The sequence below is a fragment of the Crocodylus porosus genome, unplaced genomic scaffold, assembly GCF_001723895.1.
Source record: "Crocodylus porosus isolate Cpor-Errol unplaced genomic scaffold, CroPor_comp1, whole genome shotgun sequence".
NCBI lineage: Eukaryota > Metazoa > Chordata > Crocodylia > Crocodylidae > Crocodylus > Crocodylus porosus.
The window spans coordinates 19,046,721-19,064,072 of NW_017728925.1; the positions used below are offsets into that span (position 1 = coordinate 19,046,721).

A 17,352-nucleotide genomic window follows, 5' to 3' on the forward strand; every position below is an offset into this window, starting at 1 on the left:
CTATATAGATTTTATTTTTTTTTTTTAATTTTTTTTCTCCCGCCAGGAACTGCCGCTGCCTGCCAGAGCCAGAGAGATTTATTTGCCTTTTCTTTTGGAGGCAGCAGCTCCTTGCTCGCTCGCCCGGCTCGTGCTCCGCTCCGCCGCCGCTCGCCCGCCCGGGCTGCGGGAGGAGCATGGATGATCAGTCCAGGATGCTGCAGACTCTGGCCGGGGTGAACCTGGCCGGCCACTCGGTGCAGGGGGGCATGGCTCTGCCTCCTCCCCACGGACACGAAGGGGCAGACGGCGACGGCAGGAAGCAGGACATCGGAGACATCCTCCATCAGATCATGACCATCACTGACCAAAGCCTGGATGAGGCACAAGCAAAGTTGGTTTCGTCTAATTAAACCTTCTCTTTTTTTTTCTGTGTGTGTCTGTGTGTGTCTGTATGTTTGTGTGTCTGTGTGTGTGGTTTTTGTTTCTCTGCGGAGTCTCACCGTTAGAGCAACTTCTTAATACTGTGGGAGAAATACAAAGAAGCAAAGGCAGAGCCCAAGTTGCTATTCATTTGGGGTTGTTTTTTTTTTTAAGTCGCTAGATCTATCACTTCGCGATGCTCATCCCATCCCTCTCCTCCATTTGACCGCACTACCGCTCTCGCTGCGATAGTCCCATTTCACCGCCGTGCCTTCGGGGCGCTCCCAGCCTGTCCCCCTGGCGCACCCCCGTCCCGGAGCGGCTGCCAAAATCGGTCTGTGCTCCGGGAGGCTTCGCTTGCTTGCTAAGAAGTGTAACTTTCTTTCCTCCCCTCCTGCCCCTGAAGTGGCGGCAGATGAATTGCGAAGCTGACAAGATATTGCTGCAGGGGGAAAACCCTCAATGTTTCCAATCACAGTAAATACAAAACAAAGAAGGCGAAGTCTGGAAGTCCCGTCCCCCCCCTCCCCCCCAATAAATCAGGTGCAATGTAGCGGCATGGAAAGGGCTGCAGACAGGCGGTGACGGATGCACATGGCATCGCGGGGCATTTGCACACAGCTGATGTGATGCCCAGAAGCAGGTCGGGCCGGGCCTGGCCGGGCCGGGCAGCAGCGGGGCGCCCCCCCTCCACCCCGCTCCCTGCGCCCCTTGTCCCCGAGGTCAAACCCCGGCTCGCTTCCTTTCCCCGGGATGTTTGGTACTTTGCACCCGCCCCGGGCCAAGCTACCGCCGCTGCCCCGGCCCGAGCCCCCGGGGCACCACTCCGCATGAGCCTGAATCCCCGCCGCCTTGCAGGGCGCGGGGCAGCGCGGCAATTCAAGCAGTTTCTTGCAGAAAGGCGCCATATTCTCAATAGCTGGTGCTAACCCGTGTGTTTTGTGTTGTCTGTTTTGCAGAAAGCATGCACTGAACTGCCACAGGATGAAGCCTGCTCTGTTCAGTGTCCTGTGTGAAATCAAAGAGAAAACAGGTAAGAGCCCAGGCGGGCCGCGGCTCTGCCCAGCCGAGCAGCGCGGGGCTCTCCTCCGGCTCGGGCTGCTCGGGGCACCGCAGCCATCTTTGATCATTGCCTCCTTCCCTGCTTCTCATCCCGGGGAGGGGAGGGGAGAGGGGGGTGCCATAAATCTGCAGCAAATTTTACAATTCATAATCCCGATGTAAAATGAAATGTAGATGAAAATGATCGTGTGTCACCGTCCGCAGAGTCCATTCCCCCTCTGGCTGCAATCAGGGAAGGAACAGAGCAGCTGCCTTGTTTGTGTGGCAGCTTCTTAAAGGAGCGATGGGAGCTTGCAGAAGCCAATTGCAGAGTGAGAGCAAGTGAACAGCCTGGCCGGCAACTTTCTCTTTGACTCGGGCCACCTTCTCGTGGAGCCCTGCAATTAGTGCAGGATCTGCCATAGGACACAGCCCTGACCAGGCAGGAAATGGGCTGGAGCCTTCTGAGTTGCTCAGGGACCTGCATGTGTCTCTAGAAATGGTGCACAAATAATGTGCGTACCCAGGCATACGTTCCTGTGTATTATGACAGAGATTTTTGCATCTTTATTCTGGAAGCGTTATGTTTTGCCCATGGAACATGTTAGCCATGTCCTCCTGTCTGCAGAAATCTGGCTTGCTTAGCAAACAAACAAAAAAAGGAAGATATAAAAGAAACGGAAGTTTTCTGAATAGTGGATTTCAGCAGTAGGGAATAGTGAAAGGAGGAGATGGGGTTAATACCACGAAGTTGTGTATATTTATAGTACTAAGGATTTACAGCTGTAGGATGGCCGAAGTACATCCCATTTTAAAAGGACTCTGTTTTTAGAAGTCTAGTTATTGAGCTTGTGCCACACATTCAAGTGTGTTAGGGGCTTAACCTAGGTAAATGATGTTTCTGCTATGACACCAACACCTAATGCTTATATAGTGCTTTTATTCTTCAAAGCACTTCACAAACATTTACCATGTATGCGATTCAAAAACACTTTATTCCTCTAATACAGAACATGCAAAGGGGACCAGTAAACTTTGTCAGCATTGACATGTCTGAATATACTGTTCGCTCTGGACGCATCTGATTTGAAGAGAAAACCTAACAAAAACTAAAACACTCTGATGCTCAGGACTTGAGAGTATTAACGATTAGACTGTTTAAGGGTGAAGTTAAGAAGTGGTGGCAAAAGTGGTGAATGCTGTGTGCCAATATTTGCTTGTCGTGACAACAGCAAAGCCTTTCTTTTTTATGAAGTCATATTTTAAGTACCAGATCTTTTTTCTCAGCAATGTTGACAAACTAATTTCCCTATGCTATATGAAGAGGGCACACTAATAAATGCCTCCTGGTGTTTGGAGGGTTGTAGTAATTTTTGTGTTCTTTGACACCATTGATTCGGCATGGGGAAAATTAATAATTTCTTAGAAAGGGGGATTTGGCAAAGTATGGTATGTTCATTCATGAGAAGCAAAAAAAAATTGCTTATGGCCTAAGTTAAAACAAAATGGTAGGCTAGCTTTTTAGTTACATCTGGAATTAAATTATAGTCCTTTTAATTGCAGATTGACGACAAAAAATGCATGTGGCTATGGAATAAGATATCAAACATTAAATCACAGTGAATCTTAGCTCAGGAGCCTGAAAGTGCATAGTTCTCAGTAAATTATGTTGCTTAATGTCCAAGGGTTTCCTTTCTATCAGGGCTCCACTTCAGTTTTTGCTGACAGCTAAGCACTAGGGTATTGACTGTGATGTGAATATTAAGATTGATTCTGCTTTATATTGCATTATATTACTATGGATAAGGGGATTAATTCCCCCCATACACGCACATTTCGCCTTGATTACTGTTCAGATCCCTTCTTCCCTTGTTCAGTTTGTATTTGTGTTCTTGCCTTTCTCTGAAGTTTTTGCCCAGACAGCTTCAGAGCTAACTAAGCAACCTGCCCCTGGTGTTTAGACATTTTGCAGCAGGCAGATTTCAATTAAGAAGGCAGGCGTAGGTCCTGCGATCACTTATTTGCACAGGGCTTAGCTTCACTGTTTTGAAAGAAAAGTATAGTCAACCACATGTCAGAGGTGAGTTGAGAAGAAAAAACAAGTCTTTTCAGAGACAAGGATTACTGGCAGAGGGGGTTTAGTGAGGCCTTTGCTGCTTCAGAAGCAAGAAGGAAACAGACAAGGGATGAGATTTTGCGATTTGAAATGTTTTGGGGTATTTCAGTGATAACTTGTAAGTTGAGATCCTGCTTTTGTGTCCCGACTAGTGGAGCCAAGTTTGCAAGTTATCTCTTTTGTAAAATAGCTAAGAACCAACAAAGAGTGAAGGCGTCTGTCTGGCCAAAGGCGAGATCCTGCCAGCCCCAGCAACATGGGAGGGATAGGATTAATGCACTGAGTGATTGATGGAGATGAATCCACCCCCTCTAAAACTGTTCCCATAGGGGGACATTCACTCAGGATCTCCTAGTTGAGATGAAATGGTTGTATAGACTTCAGTAAGTGTTACCAATGCAAAGCAAATGTGAAAACAAAATCTAGCATATTTTCTCTCATCTGTATCCATGAGAAACAGTGCAAACAGTCATTTGTTTCCAGAGACTTCTGAACTTGTAGGGTGAACAGCTTGGGATTCAGTTAGAGGTTTTTTTCCCCTCCAGTTTGTCTTCACTGGATTTTACTCTAGATAATCTAGTTTAGCTGCAACTGGAATGTGCTTCTGTATTTAATTGTTCATCTGAGGCAAAGTGTACCTTGGTGCTAGTAACAGGAATTACTATGATGTCTGTATCAGTACCGAGTTTAAAAGAGAGAGAATCTTGCCCATGCATAAAGTGTAATATCAATCACTTTTCCTGAAATAAGTAATGCAACCACAAGTTACTTTTTGTATTTACTTGCATGCATTTTCAGTACTCCACTGTGTTCAGTGCAGCCAGGGAGGACTTCCTTATTTCAGTAGACGGAGAATGTTTGCTGGAGCCCCCATTTTCAGGTGAGGCAAACATAGCAGATCCCCTAGACATTTCCCTCCAGGATTAGTGGATGCATTACATTTATTAAAGGTTTTCTCCTTTACTCAAGGATGAGGAACTGAAGAGGATTTTTTTTTTTCAGTGAGGTATTTCTTGCGTTTAAAGGAATTCACTAGCTGTACAAAATCTAACCTGTAATTTATTTTGAAGTTTAAAAAATAGTGTTTGCTAAACTATCATTTTTTCTTAAGTGTTGATATACCCAGATCACCTTTCCTAGAGACAACCACCAGGTACCAGGGTTTTTCATAAAGATACTTTACAAACTGCCACTTACTTATTTAATTACAACAAAGAAAAATGAACCCCAACGTTTTCCTGAGGTCATCTTAGTAAAATATGGAAATAAGAAAGATCACTCCGTCTAGCAACTCCTTTATATTAGATTTTTATCTGTGTCTCTTCCATTAACATTACTTTAAAATCTTAAGTAGTACTTTTAATGCAGAGTCACATCTGTTGCATACCTTGGCATTACTCTGTCTTTATCTGCCTACCAATAGATAACGAATACTTATGCACGCATATGGTTTTTGTATGTCGATTATTTACTGTCAGAAAAACCCTTAGATTCACAGTCTGATTTCCCCTACACTCCAGTACGTTTCTGTACCTGAAGTACTATGTTTACTCATGCTGATGCAAATGAAAATATATTAATTCTTATGGTCTTAAATTGGTTAGGGAATTGCAGTTATTTCCCAGTGGAATGTTGTGTTATTGAGTTCTGGACTGGACTGGTGGAAAATCTGTAACATCATGTTTTCTTGATTTCATTTTTTTTTAAATTTGATGTTTTAAAAAAGATTCAACCCAAACAATGACAGCTGCCAACCAAACCCTAATTTACTGTCACCACAAACCCTAAATAGCATTCATTTACTAGTAATGCCTAATGGCATACATGATGGTTTGCCAGATTTGTGGCCTTTGTGAGGCATATAAGCAGGACTGACTTGGGAAGATCATAAAACTTAATGAACTTCTCGACTGCAGGAGGTGTCCGCAGGGGAAGAGAAAGGCCTGCTTGGCTGGTTGGGCTGGTTGAACTATTTTTTATGTCTAAAGAGAGAGGAAGAAAATGATCATTAAAGATCTTCTGCCCTCGTGCAGAGTTTTATTTCATAGAGTGAAAAAATTTAGATGTGAAAAACAGATGAAGAGTGAAGTTAACCATGAGATTAATTTCTTGCTGTTTGCCATGTAAGCTAGAAACCCTTTTTTTTTATTGCTACAACTAAAACCAGCCATAGAATGCCACTCTAATGATTAAAGAGCTAGATCATGTCCTCACTCTCAGCATAACTCCCTAGTGAGGTATGTGTCCCAACTCTGAGGTGTTTATGAGCACCCCTGGTCAATATGTTGTGAAATCCTTAAACTGCCCATTAGGTAACCAGTATTCCAAAGACCTACAGTCCCTCCCTCCCTCCACCTATCCCCTTGCTTGCAGTAAGAATATGAAAATATGAATCCCTTTCTCATTTGGAGTAGGTTATTTTTAACCTGGATTACCAGCTTGTTTCCTTACATTATATTAATTTCAGTGTTTGCAAACTATCATGTCATGTCAACAATTTGCAATACAATGAAACAGTCTTTAGCTGATCTTGGAAGGATAAATAATGTGAAACAGTGAAATGACATAATTCTAATTTATATATTGTAGGTATTTTTAACTGTGAATTCTGATGCTGTTTTTATTAAATTAAGCTATTTTTAAGTATATATTAATATTCAATACTGATGTTCTTGTAAAGATGCTTTTCTAATTTTTAATGTACCTGGACTAGAATAGAAAACAGACAGCGTGTATTAAAAAATCTCCATCTTTATTTAGGATTGCTTACTCTTTGTTTTAATTTTTATGTGGTTTTAACTTTTAGATTTTTAAAATAATAATAAACTAAAATCTTGAATGATGTATTTAAAACTTGACGTATAACATTCTAATCACTTGGACTATGTTTAGCAAGTTTCACCACCGTAATGGTAATGACATCACTTTTCCTCATAAATGTTTTACTAGTAAAAATTAAATTGAATGAAATATATGATTGTCAGTTTGTCATCTGTTTCAAGCATGCATTTAGAGAGATAGTATTTTATCTCCATGGTGGTGTTTTAAAAGTGAGATTTTTCTGCTTTTTGGCTAAGAAAATAGGGCAGTTCTTGTGGTTGTTTTCAGCCACAAAAAGAAAAAATGCATTACATTATGTCTTAGAAGACCTGTTACTACATACTACCTTTATGCCAAGCCATTTTAGTGCTCCTTGATATATTTAAATAACAAGCTGCAACTTGATTACAGGGTTCTCTGTTTCCAGTCCATTTTTTTGCCCTGCATATAACATAAAATTAGACTTGGTTGTCAATACTAACCAAGTAGGAGCAGGTAATTCTTTTATTTTCTGCCTCATTTTTAGTGGGCTTAATTTTATTCTTGAATTTGAAACAGGCTTGCTTACTTGTAAATATTTTTAGATGATTGTGAGGTACCACCTGGTTTATATCATGATGTTTATTGTAACAAATCATTTTTGCCAATTCAGGAATAAATTAATATAATGGTAGGTAATGATGCAAGCTAGACCATCCTTTATTTTACAGATTTAATAGATTTGTCTGCTCAATTCCTTCAGCTTTCAATGAAAGAAACAAACTTCCATAATATGGATATTATACTATATTCAATTTAAATGTTGATTTGTGTGAAACATTATTGTAATGATATTTGCAGTCAAGCTTAGACAAATATATTCCGAATTAAACGGATTCTAAATATAATAAAAATTAAATATCTGTGCAATGTATGTTAATAGTAACATAGGAAAGTTAAATAGTTCTGTTTGTATGTATTTTTATATTGTTAGAGTATTTTACAGTTCTGAGTCATATATGTGATGGTTGGCTAAATACGTTTAAGAATTAATACTACTTTTGCATACTAGCAAGTCAAAATAAATAGGGATTCTGAGGGAAGTTTTCCTCTTCTTGTATAATTGATGGAATTAGATGTAGTTGTTTGTATTCTATGAATTGACACCATGAGAAGAATGCTTTGTTTGTTTTCTCAGCAGTCATGTTTAATGCTATTCGCTTATCAAGGTGATCAGCATGGTTCAGATAACACATGCCTGACACAGCCTGCCTTTTTTCACCATCATGTTGACCTTTTGTCACATTTGCTTTTCTCTGGTAGGCAGTTCGTGTCTTTAAGTATGAATGGAGTAAATAATTCACATCAATATTTAATATAAATTATTAAAGTTTCTGTCAGCTCTTATAGTCCCTGCTTTTATAAAGTTAGAGTACTTCATCAACCAAACTGATGAATTAGGCTTTTCAGCCGGACTGTAGAGCTGTTCTGCAGTGTTATCTTTACAGCATGAGTAAACAAACAGGGAAGTTGCATGTGAGGGGAAATAAAACTGGATGCTTGAGTATTTTTTTTTTCAATAGCAAGAATGCACATTTTAGAAAGGAGGAAAATGCTACATAAATATCTGTAGTAATTTAATTTATTTTCCCAGAACTTTATTCTTATTATTTGTATACCAGAAGTAGAAACATCAAACACCAGCTAACCTGACATTTTCTTCCTCTCCTTGTCATTAGCCTTACATATGAGCTTATACTCTCTCCATAGGTTTAGAGGTTTAGATTATGCTTACTAGCCTGCTTTTTTCTTCCTTTTGTAGCTTAGTTTTGAAAGACTCTTCTGTAGATAATTGAAATTATTACATTTTTTATCTCTTCAGTCCTCAGTTATTAATTATGGCATATATTTTGCAAACGAAATGACCTGTGATTGAAAACAGACAATGAATTTTTGTCTGAAGAAAAAAAGGATCATTGGCTGACGGAGCATCTATTGCAATGTTTATTTATTGCATGCAGAAGGAGTTTGATAAAAAGAACCTATGTTGCACACATTTATATGCACAGACTCATTATGTATTTATTTTTCTTTTATCTCGTTTGGTTTTTTTTAAATTTAATTCCTTTGTTTAAGAGAAATCCAACTTCAGTTTGTTCAGTCATTAAATTGTTCTAGCAGTGCTGTCTAAGAATTATTGAACAATACGGGTTCTACAATATAACAAATCAATCATTTTGGGAGGTGTTCTCTGTTATGTGTTTACAGGTTAAAACCTTTTGTATATTTATATCATGCATCAACTTTTAAAGCTAATCTGTGAGTCTGCATTGTCCAGCAGGTGGCTTTTTCATGTATGATTTAATTTTTAATAATTTATTACAGGTAAAAAATAACATTTCTTTGCATTTAAAAAAAGGCTGGAAAGCATAACCGTTGGGCAGTATACGTTTACATTTATGACAGAGCCAATGAAAGCATCTAGATATATTCAGCTACATAATCTAAATTAAGATTCTAAACAGGCATTACAGATGCTGGTAACTTTGGCAATTATCATTTTGTTTGGTGAACAGTAGTAAAACAGTGTGCGGTAAAAGTGTTTAGAGAGAGAGGATAAATAAATTGAACAGTTTTGCAATGCAAAGTGGTTTGTGGTGTTTTTGAGGATTTCTTGGCTCTTGCTTAACTGCTATTGTGAAGCCTGGAGCAGATTTTCCCATTGCTAATGCCCTAGAAGTATTAATTCACTTTGATATGCTAATTAGAGGGCATTATGCAAGAAATGAGATTAAGTGGCAGCATGAAGCCATTTGCCTGTCAGTAAATTGAGAGCTTTAGCATCAGGAGGAGCTTTGTTTTTTCTGAGTTTCTCTTGGTTTTGCATATAAATAAAATTGATTGAAAGGTCTAGAGAAGCTTCTAGAACATTGGTGGTTCTTTTTCTCCTTCTATGATTATTTAAACTTCATGTTAAAGGCTTTCTCTGAATATTAATTGATCTAATGGGAGATACTGAACATGAAGTATTTCATTGTGTTCTCAGTTACTGTACCTTAACAAAAGGAAAGTATTCAAATTCTTTGTGTCGTCTGATTTCTGTGGCATTTTTTTTAGATACACCTCGCAGCTTTTATTGTAAACTCCTATCAGTCCTAAATGTTCCTGGGCTGAGCAGTAAGCATGTGTGGCGATGTGTTTGCCAGTTTTACTTTTTGAGATTCACGTGAGGGCCTGAGCCACCGAAGTCAATGGTAGGTGTGGATACATGGGAAATCAAGCCTGGAGCTTTTATCATCCCCACGCAGTTCCAGGGTTCCCCATGATTTCTTATGTAAATCGGAGAGAGATTTTTGGTTCATTTAGGAAGGGAGGAGTTGTAACATTGGCCATAGATTTTATTCAACTGCCAGAAACCATGTTAAAGTAACATTAAGGGATTGACTTGAAGCCATCAGAGCAACGAAATTCTGAGTTAATGCTTAAACTCTGCCCTTTTCTCAACCCATTGAACCTATTTATTAGAGCATATATGATATGTAAGATCACTGTGCTGAGATCCCTGCAGTATTAAGGCACTGTAGGAAGAGGCAAAGATAAGAGTTTCTGATTTAGCTCTAAATTTCCTGGCTTTTGTGGTTTTGATTCAGCCTCTAGTGTCACTTTAATATAGTCTTGTGGTTCAATTTCTTCTTTACATAGTAATATACAAAAATATCATAGAAGTAATACAGGGAAAAGGAAAAAATATTTAAAAATGTAAAAAAAAAACAAAAAAAAAAACCCCAACCCCCCCCCCCAAACAAAAAAAGACCCTTCAGCCTGCTCTCTGTCATTGCTTGTAGGATGTGAGATTTTGTATATGCTCACTGGACACCCCTCCTCTACAGATTATTACCTCTAAGCCCATTAGGGGTTAGTCTCAGAATTATGATGATTGTGATGAGCCTCTTTAGTCAACCACCCCCTCCCCTAAAAGAAAATAAAAATTGGAAGATCTTGTCATGGTGGCAGGTCACACCATGTGCAAGCGAGACCACTGATTCTGGCAGCTGAATTCTAACACTGCAGGGGAATCCTTAACATGAAAAACATAAGACACAATAAGCCACAGTGACTTCCTGAGAGCCATGGGGATTATCAAATCAAGGCAGCCGGCATGCATGCGCAGTGTGGGGTCTGCAACCAAGGCTAACTTCCATGAATGTAAACGGAAGTTACAAGCCTGCCGCAGAGGGGAGGACATGCCCCGCTCTCCAGTTTTGGTTAGAAGTTGTTCCAATTTCACCACATTGACTGCCTTCCTTAATGAAATGCTTGGTTATTGTTACTTCCCATTATACTCTGAACTACTAGAACCCAAGCATCTGTACTAGGAATTCTTAACCTTAAAACCTTAGTTACAATGTGAAACCATTCTGGCAAGAGATAGGAGCAAAATAGTATCTGAAGCCACAAAACTAAGTATCAGCAGCAGCTACAGACTACCCAGGGAAAGGGCTAACTATGGGAAACTCTTGCAGGCCAACTTGACTGTCACTACTCATGTAAGACCATGCATACAAATCCGGCATGTGGAACACACAGGACTGGGAGCGGGGAGCTCCTGGGTTGGAAATCATGGCCCTGCTCCCAGTGAAAACTTTCACTGGTTTCAGTGGGAACGAGACCAGGCCCTGACATGGCCAAGTCGCTCATCGTCTGGGCGAAATCCTAGCCCGCTGACATTAATGAGAGTTTGGGTGTTGATTCCAGTAGGTCTGGGATGTCACATCTGTGCCTCAGTTTTCTTGTCTTTACAATTGGGTTATTATCATTCAACCACCTTGGACTGTTGCAAGGCTTAATTAACTGCTTATACTACACACTGAAGTTGCAAAGTGTTGCACAAGCATTAAGTATAATAAAAAATGATATAAATATTGTCTGTAAAGATATATAGGTAATGACCCATCAAAACAGTTTCTAGTGGACATTATCATTTAGGCAAACTATAAATCAAGTGATGTCCCACCTGTTGAAGAGTAACCAAGTTAAGCTTTTCTTGGATGTTCTGCTTTTCTGTGTGTTAATTGGGGGTGACAGTATTTTTAATTCATGGGTAGACCTATCAGGCCTGTAGCACAATTAAAATAGAGTCCTGATTTTATTTAATTTAGTGAAAAAGAAACCCCTTGCTCACGACTGACAAAGATTGATGTGTTACTTTGAAGATGATTGTTCACAGATACCATTACACAATTGGCAGGGTATTTAAAGCACTGATTACAAATGTTTGTTGATTAAAGGAGGAAGTGTGCTTTTAGTGAATATCTGTAATTGCACTAAGTAATGCTGAAATATTTGTTTATTTTCTTTTATGTTAGGTCCTGGTGGCATGATTAACTGTCACTAGTAAGAACAAGTTACAGTAGATTGTGCAATGATTCTTATTTGACTTCAAGGATATATTTATTACCATTTTTGAACAAATTATACTAACATGAAAAGTTGTGGAAATGATTGTGCACTAGATAAGGTGATACATTACAGGAGTGGTTGGGTTTATGGAGCTTTATGCCGAGGTTCTCTCAAAAATTATAGCACAGTCCTGTCACTATAAAACCCAGTGATACAGTTGGTAATAACATGCAGTGGAGGTATTTTTAGGTTTTCACTTGTTATTCAAATGGAGTGGGAACGATCAGTTTTTCTACCTCATATTTCTTTCCTTTGTTGAATCTTTTTTTTTTTTTTTTTAAGCAAAGCAAGAACTCTGTTAGGGTCCTTAGTCATAGTACTGACCACAGAATTGGGTCCTTTGGCTGAAACCCTTGTCCCTAAGATATCAGTGAGCGCTTTTACCAAGAGCTTGGTGTTGGCAGGGTACAGGCAGTTAAGTGAGATTTGCCCAGTGCTGAGACCCCAAACAAGCCCTTTGGCCATTAGAGGCAGAGCTGGTGCACGGGCCTTGCTTTGGTCCACTGCACAGGGGAGAATTTCACCCTCCGTGAGCAGCCGGGAATTTTTGTGAATTATTTCTTACTTCCTCTCCACTTGTTAGAGCTGTGACGTGATATCGATATGATGCTTGGGAACGTATTGACTTGTTGGTTCTTGACCTTTTGACTGTGACCAAGTATAGAAATTGAATGTCTGAAAATTAAATGATAGACTCTATATACATAAATTCTTGGATGTCAGTGTAGTACACGAACTAATTTTGGTTTACCTAAATTTATGGCATTTTGTGTTCAATAAAGGAAATATTTCTTCCTTTCAATATACTGAGAGTCTAATAATATTGTAGTTGCTAGCACTAAACAAATCAATTTCCTTTTACTGACTGATTATCATAACAGCTGCTGTTTAATCACCGGGATTGTTATGTAACTTCCAAATCTCTAATATTTCGGAAAGAAACGGGGCATTCGTGTCTTGCAGCTGTAACGCTGCCATGCCCCTGTTGTTGCACTGGCAAGTTTTTGTCAACAGAGAAAAGTCTAGCAGTGCAGGGGTGTTGTTTGCAGCCGTGTTGGTCTAAGGACACAGGCAGGCCAGGCTTTTTGGATAACAATGCAATGTTTTATTGGACCAAGGTTCTTTGGGTAAAGGCAAGATCTTTTATTATTCCTAAATAATTGGGGGAAATGTTCTTTGCAAGCTTCTGGGCACAAAAAAGGATGTCGGGTGTCTGTGCCCGAAAGCTTGCAAAGAGCCGTTTTTCCAAGTCTTTAGTCGGTCTAACGAAAGATCTCGTGTTTACCTAAAGAGCCTTGTCTGTGAGCAGTACAGTGACATTTCTTGGACGGTGGGAAGCGGTTAAGCACAGCCCCCGGTTGAAAAGAAACAGCCCAAAGCTCCTCGCATAGCCCTTGCCCTTCCTTGCATCCAAGCAGGCCTGCTTGCAACCATGCCGGACCGGAGCTGGAGAGATGCCGGGTCCCGAAGGGGCTGCACGGACCCGCGGCGCGGCTGCGTTGCGGTGCGGGGGCCCCCGGTCCGTGCCTGCGAGCGCCGCTCCTAATTGTTTTCCACCCATCAGTTATGCAAATGAGCTTTTATGGCAACTGGCATAACAATTAGCATCCTCCAGCAATATTTTAGCAGGTTAATTGCAAAATTTCGAAATGGTACATCTGACTTGTTAATTAGGCATGACAGAGGTGCGGGGAGAGCTATCCCGGGGCTGTGCGGCATGCAAGGAGCCAGGATGGATGGAGAGGAGGCAGGCAGGCAGGGAGCCGCGCCCGGCCCGGCCCGGCCCTGCGGAGCTGTGCGGGGCTCGGCCGGCTGCGGGGAGCCGCACAAAGAGCAGCCTCTCCCTTCCTTCCCGCACATGCGAGAGAGACCCAGCTAATATTTCCCATTTTCTTGTGACATGTGGATATGGAGTAAGTGCCATTTATGATGTTGTCATCAATAATTTTGTCACAGAGAATAAAAGCCTTTAAACTCATCCACCCACTGGAACGTTTTATCATATTTATTTTAAGAGAGATGAAATTAGCAGAACAATTGAGCTCTTTGTATGTGGGAGATGCAAATGTAAGGGAATATTTACCTTTAATGAAGGGCAACATAAATATCTGGGTATCAATAAATTACCGCAGGGGTAGAGTATTCCACAGGCACCTAATAAATACTTTTTGTTTTTTCGAGATCCTTGAACTGCACTCTTTTTAGCACAGTTTAATTTACAATTGGGAGTGAAATTAAATATCTGTTAACTTTTTTTAAAATGATCTATGGCAATGGAAAATACTGTATTTTGAACAGGAGGGAAACACCTTTCCAAATCATTCCACCTACTGATGAAATGCTCACTTATCGTATTCAACAGTTTAACGAAGAATGTGCTCTGGTAATGCTTCAGTGGCTAATATTGGGAATGGAGTAACCATTTTAATGAGGTTCATGGGACAGGATTTCAGTAGGGAGCAGGTCAGGTGTGCTATGGCTTTTGTCTTGTCACAACGCCTGTCTCCATAATAGCAGAAAGAAGTTCCAGAGCAGCCATCGTCTCACTTCAGACAATAAGAAACTCCCTGATAAGTGTGAGCAGAGAAAGCCAGGGCAAGGTAGCATTCCATGTTCTTATGTTGTAGCAAGCTGGGTCAGTAAATATGTCCTACAATGTAAATGTACATCACATTTTAACTGTCCTAATATTGATCATCCTATAGAGGAATTATATCGAAGTCTACTAGTTATTAGTGTAAAGAGGGTCAGAGGCAGAGACTGGTACAAAGCAAGTGCTCTCATGGTAATGATGCTGCTATTTATAGATCCCCATTTCATTAGTTGCAGAGTTTCAGGGAAGAGATTTTCTCTAGGGGAAATGGATACTTGAAGTTCATTTTCTTCCTGATGCACATTAAGGCAGAAACACGAACAACCTTCAGGATAGGACATATGATTACAACGTTTTTTGACTATTTTTCCTAAATATATTTGCAATAGTACACAGCACTGGCTTAAAAAGTGCCAGCTGGTATTACTGTTGAGCTTCATTTTCTACATAGCCTTTCGATTTGGTCTTTTTCCCCCCTTAGAATAAATGTTTTTTTTCCTAAAGGAATTTTATGAAAATTTGGTACTGTGCCAGCAAGCTGACTAGTGTTACTTATGTTTTTCTTTTTTTAAAGAAAATACTCAGCTAACCGATCATAAAACCTGTGGCTGACTACAATCTCTACATTTACAGTATACATAAGGTACAATCTCAGTTACTCGAAACAGAGTCATATTTCCAATTAATTTGCTAATTACGACAAAAATTTCTTTAACTCTCTGGAACCTAGAGGATCCAAACTTACCCAGTGCCCCCATAACCTTCAGATCATTGAAGCTGCGCTATCATTTTTGTGTGCCTTTATTTCTAGTGCTTTCTTTTTTGCAATTCTTGACATCTTGAGTTATTTTTTTTTCCTTTAAGAGAATATTTACTTAGTTAGTATTCACTTAATTAGAACTGACTGTTTAATGTTTTCTGGGAGGGTATTTATGGTATTTTCTTTGCCATATTTGCATTCCAGAAATTAAGTCCCCATGCCATTATTCGGCAAGCCTTTCATACATTAGAATGATGAATTGAAAGCAGAAATGGGAAAAAGACTGCAATGCAATGAAAATTTAATCAGCGTCTTCTGCTGCTTTAATAAGGCAAATAATTCTTATTGGCCGCTGCGTTAAGGTTTCTAATATTTAATTCATAACAAACCTTGCATTATTCTGCAGCAGCATCGACAGCTCCACTTTGCTGCCTGCCAACAGGCAACCATAAAAACTTAAAAGCAGATGTAAATGTCTAAAACAAGGAGAATGATTAGATCTAAAGCGGTCAGAAAAAATCAACAATATTGCCAGAGAGTTTGATAAATCTTTAGACACACTTTAGTAATGCACACATGATATTAATTAACCTCATTAAATGTGTTGGATTGAGGGATTTGAGGTAACTTTTATAAAATGTGCAATTTTACCTTCTCTGCAAACCCCAAAAGAAAACTAAGACGGATGCAACAGTGTAAAGAAGCCTTTTGCTAATCAAGCTTGAGCTGTTATTCATATTACAGTACCCAGTTCATTTTCATATTTAGAAAGTCTAATATATTGCTTTGTTAAAATTGTAGTCGGTTGTTCCATATGTATGCCTGATGCCAGGATTAACCAAAGGAGAACAGCTCATTCTGGTAGTCTGACTCCTTGCCATCTCTTTAATACTAATTTGAATTTTTTTTTAATGTTGCAATAGGGAAAATGTCCGTTAGTTCATAAATCTTACCCACGGGCATTTTTGATATCTGGGAATATTGTCCTGAGTTGCCCTTAAATGCGATTGCAGAATTTTGCACACCGAGATATACATTTCAGGCCTAAAAAAATTTGCCAAGATGCTGCTAAGATGCAATGTAAACACGCTGTATAATTCCAGAGGATGTGGCAGAGTGTTTTTGTAGTGTGAGGCAACAGAAAATGGCAACCTGCCAATGCTAGGTGCAAGCTCTTGTTACATAGAAGGGTTGCGCCTGCTCTCATTTCTTCTTGAAATGGCTTAATTGGTGTCAGCACCCCAGGGATAAAGGCCTCTAACACTGAAATCCACACGATTCACCCTGTCTCTGCTCAGTGTAGGGAAACTGGTAACAACTGGTGGTGAATGAGGAGTGAACGGTGCTGTAACAATACTCGATGATGTTTGGGATGACAGAAATTAATACGCACTTGCTTGAAGAAAGCAATGATTAATGGCAGTGAGCAAGGGAATGCTGTCCCTCCTTTAACTCCACTTTGATGGGGATTGAAAAGCAAAAGGCTGTTTTCATTCTCTCTCCAAAGCAGAGGTCACCCAGAGTACATTACAGCAATTTTTCCCCTCTGTTTTTTATTTCATAAATATTATGATAAGCATAGATTAGATAGATTTTTTTCACCAAGGCTTAAAAGGCTATTTTGTGTCTGTTTGCTGTTTGCGCTTAACAAAGAAATCTAGTGTGCTTCTCTTTACATATTAGGTCAATTTCCTTCACATCAGAATAATTAGTATAATTAAGATTTTTTTTTAACCACAACCATGTTAGTACTTTTCAGTGCTTTACATGTGGAATTTCAAGGCCTTCATTTTCAGAGACCTGACAGGTCAGAATGAGCAAAGAAAAACTGCTAAGAAGGGAGAAAAAAAGGTTAAAAACCTAAGGTTCCTCACTGAATTTTTGACATAAATATATTTTGCAAGATCCTCGCGCTTGTCAACGGCTTTCTCTGATATTTGATAAAGAATCTTTATTCTACAAGAAGACTGAAATAACAACTGTGCTTTGGATAATGAATTCTTCATCTAAGAAGAACTTTAAAACAAAGTACAATGTTGGCATTTTTTTTCTTTGAGTGAGAAGGCTGATACATCTTTGGGATCCGACAGGAAGACATAAATTAATAGAGTTCTGGAGATCAGTTTCTCATTAATAATCCATTTTGTCATGGTTCCTGGCATTGTCAGCCTAGTAGCTGGT

At 39.7% G+C, this 17,352-nt stretch overlaps 1 protein-coding gene and 1 long non-coding RNA gene across 3 annotated transcripts in view; one reads left to right on the forward strand and one right to left on the reverse strand.

Moving 5' to 3' along the window:
• The first annotated feature begins 176 nt into the window (after positions 1 to 176).
• The window catches only part of PBX3 (PBX homeobox 3), a 126,347-nt gene continuing 109,171 nt past the window's right edge, over positions 177 to 17,352 (forward strand). For both annotated transcript variants that reach the window (XM_019541053.1, XM_019541054.1), the window contains exons 1-2: positions 177 to 373; positions 1,362 to 1,435. In XM_019541053.1, coding sequence (XP_019396598.1) covers positions 177 to 373; positions 1,362 to 1,435 — 271 coding nt within the window. The remainder of the gene's footprint in view (positions 374 to 1,361; positions 1,436 to 17,352) is intronic.
• LOC109314084 lies at positions 265 to 6,396 on the reverse strand. The gene is made up of 3 exons (XR_002102214.1): positions 1,607 to 6,396; positions 1,333 to 1,410; positions 265 to 353 (listed from the first exon to the last, which is right to left on the reverse strand). It is a non-coding gene; the product is annotated as an uncharacterized LOC109314084 (long non-coding RNA).